Raw genomic sequence first — 3,942 nt, 5'->3', positions numbered from 1 at the left:
CCTTAGGTTACAGTTGACCACTCAGCATCCCAACAGATTGTTTTGGATCACCTGCAGGACACCCTAAAACGGGGCAGGACTCTGAGGTCATGGCCTCAACCAACCATTAAACTGAACCCTGTCAGAGAAAGATGTGAACCTGGAGAAGCAGTTTCCTGTAACCAACATCCCTTTTAGTGAGGGCATCTCCGTGAGCTGTGAGATGGGTGAGATTCTATGTGAGGTTGGGTGAGCTCTGAAGAGGAAATCAAGCTCAATCCCTCTCTGTACACTATACTAGTCTTCTGTGTTCAGCATGAAGGTTGCCATGGGAACCTAAGATTACAGGGTCTGAGAAGTGCTGAGCAACTCAGGGGCTAGAAATCTAGAACATTAGGGCCCTAGAGAGGTCCAGGCACCATAATATGTAAATCCAGAAACCATGACATGTAGGGATGGCTCTTTCTATCTTTGTTTCCATTCATTTTTTTTCGTTCTCACTGTCTGGTTAAGAAAACACCATGACAATCTGTCTTGATGATCATAAAATCATCCCTGAACTATCTCCTTTGTTGAGCCTCATTGTAGGGCTGGGAAGAAGCAGTATAGGGGCCTCATATCTGGATGAGCTAAACTAGTTCTGTTCAAGGCTCTGATTGAAGTCCTACTGAATCTGGAGAAAAGAGTGACACTTAGAGGGTAGAGGTTTGTGTCTCACTTCCCATCTGCCTGTGTCACTGTGGGAAGTTCATTATCACCTTCACCATATGATGAAGAAGAGTAATAGACAGCCTCATCATCATTCTGAGTTCTGATGATGGTCAGAGTGGCTGTTGACCCTGAGCTGGACCCAGAAAATCTCTCCGGGATCCCTGAGGGTCGCTTACTATCATCATATATTACCATCACAGGGCTCTGTCCTGGGTGCTGCTGCTGGAACCAGTGTGCATAATATTTTGACAATTCATCTCCAGAGCAGGTGATTGTGGCTGACTGTCCTGGGGTTACTGAGACTGAGGCTGGCTGAGTCAGCTCATTTGAGGCAGAACCTGCAAGAGAAGGCAGAGATGAAGGACCCCTACCCAGGGTACCCATCAAATCTATGTCCAAATGAGCTTAGATTTGGGGGGAAGGTCCAGCTCATGATCCTGTGGTACCCCCATAGGTAGAGTCTGGGACAGGGCAGAAAAGATCACCTGTGTAGAGCAAGAGGAGTTGTAAGAGTAGAGATGTGCTGTTCATGGTGGAACACACCAAAACTCTTTGTGCTGATATGCACAGCACAGTTGGGTTCTCCAGGACCTCTCTTATTTCTTTCAAGATGTTTGGGTAAATGCATGTCTGATGATCATGCAAATTATCTATTCTCTGTAACCACCAATTATAGGAAGTCACTGAAATCAGCTGTGGGTACAGAAGAAGAGACTGCGAAGATGGAGGTTAAGCATTCAACTTTCTACAAGATGCTTTGAGCAAAACATCAGCTTTGATTTCTATGATCTCTGATTAATGTCATTTTCCAGGAATTGACCCCTTGAACACTGTTTTGTTTTTCTGGGCTGTTTCTTCTCTGGCTGTATTTTAGCAGGACTGTGAATGTTTCAGGAGCCTGGCCATGGGCTGAGCTGGGCCCGGTTATGGTGGACAATGGACCCTCATTTTCCTCACATTGTTTCCAAGATGTACTTTGTTTTCATCTTTGGTATTTTGTTAATTTTTTTTTCTGGTTTTGGGATGCTTTTAAATATGTCACATATTATACCTTGTTCACTTAAGTAACCACATTCTTTTATGTGTTTCCTACGTTTTCTGGCCTCAAAAACACTGTTTAACATCCCTCATTCCACAATATACAAGCAATAGTCAAGAATATACTATTTTTTAATCATCCATGTTTTATGTAATAGGTTTAAAAGTGTCAGAATTCAAACTTGATGGAGAAACCAGCTTTAGGCCCCATATTCTCTATGAAGTTCATCAGTGTCACAGTTTTGAACATGGCTGAACTCTGTAGGTTGGGTTGTCAAGGATCTCTCAAGCAACAGGATCCTATCACTGAACCGAGGTTAATTCAAGGTTCAGGAATGTGATGTGAGGCAGATGGTGGACAGTGTTATTCTGAGAGTCTCCTCAAAGAGCCTGTGCATACTCCATCGAGGGACAATGGACCAAATGCCTTCTTCTCTCATCCAAGACTGCACCTGAGCATAGAAGACCCAGCCTGGGGCAAGATATGCCTGGAGGTGAGAGAAAAGGCCAGGGGGGAGTGTATAGAAATGTTTCAAAGTGTCTAGTATGGAGCAGTATCCCTGCGATAACTTCTGGACAGTGATAAATGGTGCCCGGAGATTAGGAGGAGGCCCATGTATTCATGCTGAGAAAATGACATAGACCCTGGTAAATTCATCTTCTCATGCTGTTCTCCATGCTGCAGCACCTGGACCAAAGCTTGGTCCCTCCAGTGAGTTTTACCCAGAAAAGGCTGCCATGCTGACAAATATGACTAGGCTCCTCCATGGGTATTTCCCAACTGAGATCCTCTTTGTGCCTAGGCTCTTGACAATGTCCTGCAGTGATCCTACGATAGCCTGATCCTAAGAATGGGCTCACTGCAGGCCAGGGCATAGTTTGGACTCTTCTGATGTCTAAATTTGAGAATGAAATTGGATACCCCTTGGCTCCCAGAGCTGGCTTCACTCTTGTACTAAGCCTGTTCAGCAGCCTGTTTGCTGTCTAGATAGTTACTTCTCTGCTGGCCCCTGCTGGTTGAGTATACCCAGAGCAAGAGCCTCTCACTCCTTGGTGAGCTCAAAGCCTTTGTCACCAAAGAGCCTGTGTCCAGCCTCACTCCTGTGACTACTGTACCCACACCAACCTGCCCTGTAATTCTCAGATTGGTGGCATTCTCAGTGGATGGGGAGTCATTTCAGTTCCAGATCTTGTGTCAGGTGTTTTGTTTTTATTAGAAGATGGTCAAATTATCTGTGATCTTTCTCCAAAAATACAACACAGAAAATGTGTTAAACCATAAGGGGACCCAGGCTTCTTATGTATTGAGTAACCAAGTCTCATATTTTTCATTTAATATTATTAATGATAATGAAATTATTCTGTCAATGTGATGTTAGTTTTCTACATATAACTTACCTTTTTTTATGTTCTTCATTGCTGCACTACTGGTTTCCATTGTGGTTGGTTGATTATTCCCCAGTATACCATTTTGGTTACCTCTTCATGTCCTTTTGCATATATTTTCATAGTGGCTACTATGTGAATGACACATACTGACTTATCTAATTAACAATAGAGTTTGAATTGAAGCTTAATTAGTTTCATCAGCATATGATCATCCTCCTCAGTCAGTTGCAAAACTCTGACACTAATAAATTTCACAGAGAATATCAGCATATGTCACCTTTCCACATACCCTTAGCTATTCCTTCTCCTTGTTTATGATGTTAATGTCTCATTTGATGTGTGTGCATTTTGTTTCCATTTGTATTATCAATTCAAAATGTGACTTTTTTCATATTTCATTCATGCAATAAAATAATACAAAATAAAATTACAATATTATAACATGTTTTAGGATTTATGTTTACCTATGTAGTTAGCTTTACTAGAGATCTTGAATTCTTCAGGTTATTCAGCTACCATCTCTTGTCCTTGTCTAGTCTTAGAACTGCCCTTAGGATATCATCATGGGCAAGACTACCAGAACTGTGACTAACCCATTTTTATTAGTCATCTTTTCATCACTCTGAACAAATACTGTTAAAAACAAATTTGAGGAGGACATATTTATTTTGAATCACAGTTTTTTAGGTCTCTATGATTTGCTGACTCAGTTGCAGAAAACTCATGATAGAAGGGCTTCACGGAGGGAAGTTGGACAGCTCATGGAATCAGGGAATGAGAAAGAGAGAGAGACAGGAATAGAAGATAAAGAGGAAGAAGAAGAAG

The 3,942-nt window shown here is 42.0% G+C and overlaps 1 gene segment (V, D, J or C); it reads right to left on the bottom strand.

Moving 5' to 3' along the window:
- Window positions 1–693: 693 nt before the first annotated feature.
- LOC107133840 lies at window positions 694–3,166 on the bottom strand. The segment is given in 2 exon segments: window positions 694–1,028; window positions 3,127–3,166. Coding segments are annotated over 2 exon segments (375 nt in total).
- Window positions 3,167–3,942: the final 776 nt, after the last annotated feature.

This window comes from Marmota marmota, unplaced genomic scaffold (genome assembly GCF_001458135.2).
Source record: "Marmota marmota marmota unplaced genomic scaffold, marMar, whole genome shotgun sequence".
Classification (NCBI taxonomy): Eukaryota; Metazoa; Chordata; class Mammalia; order Rodentia; family Sciuridae; genus Marmota; species Marmota marmota.
Note: the sequence above shows the minus strand (reverse complement) of the source record. Positions and strands in the feature narration are given on the sequence as shown.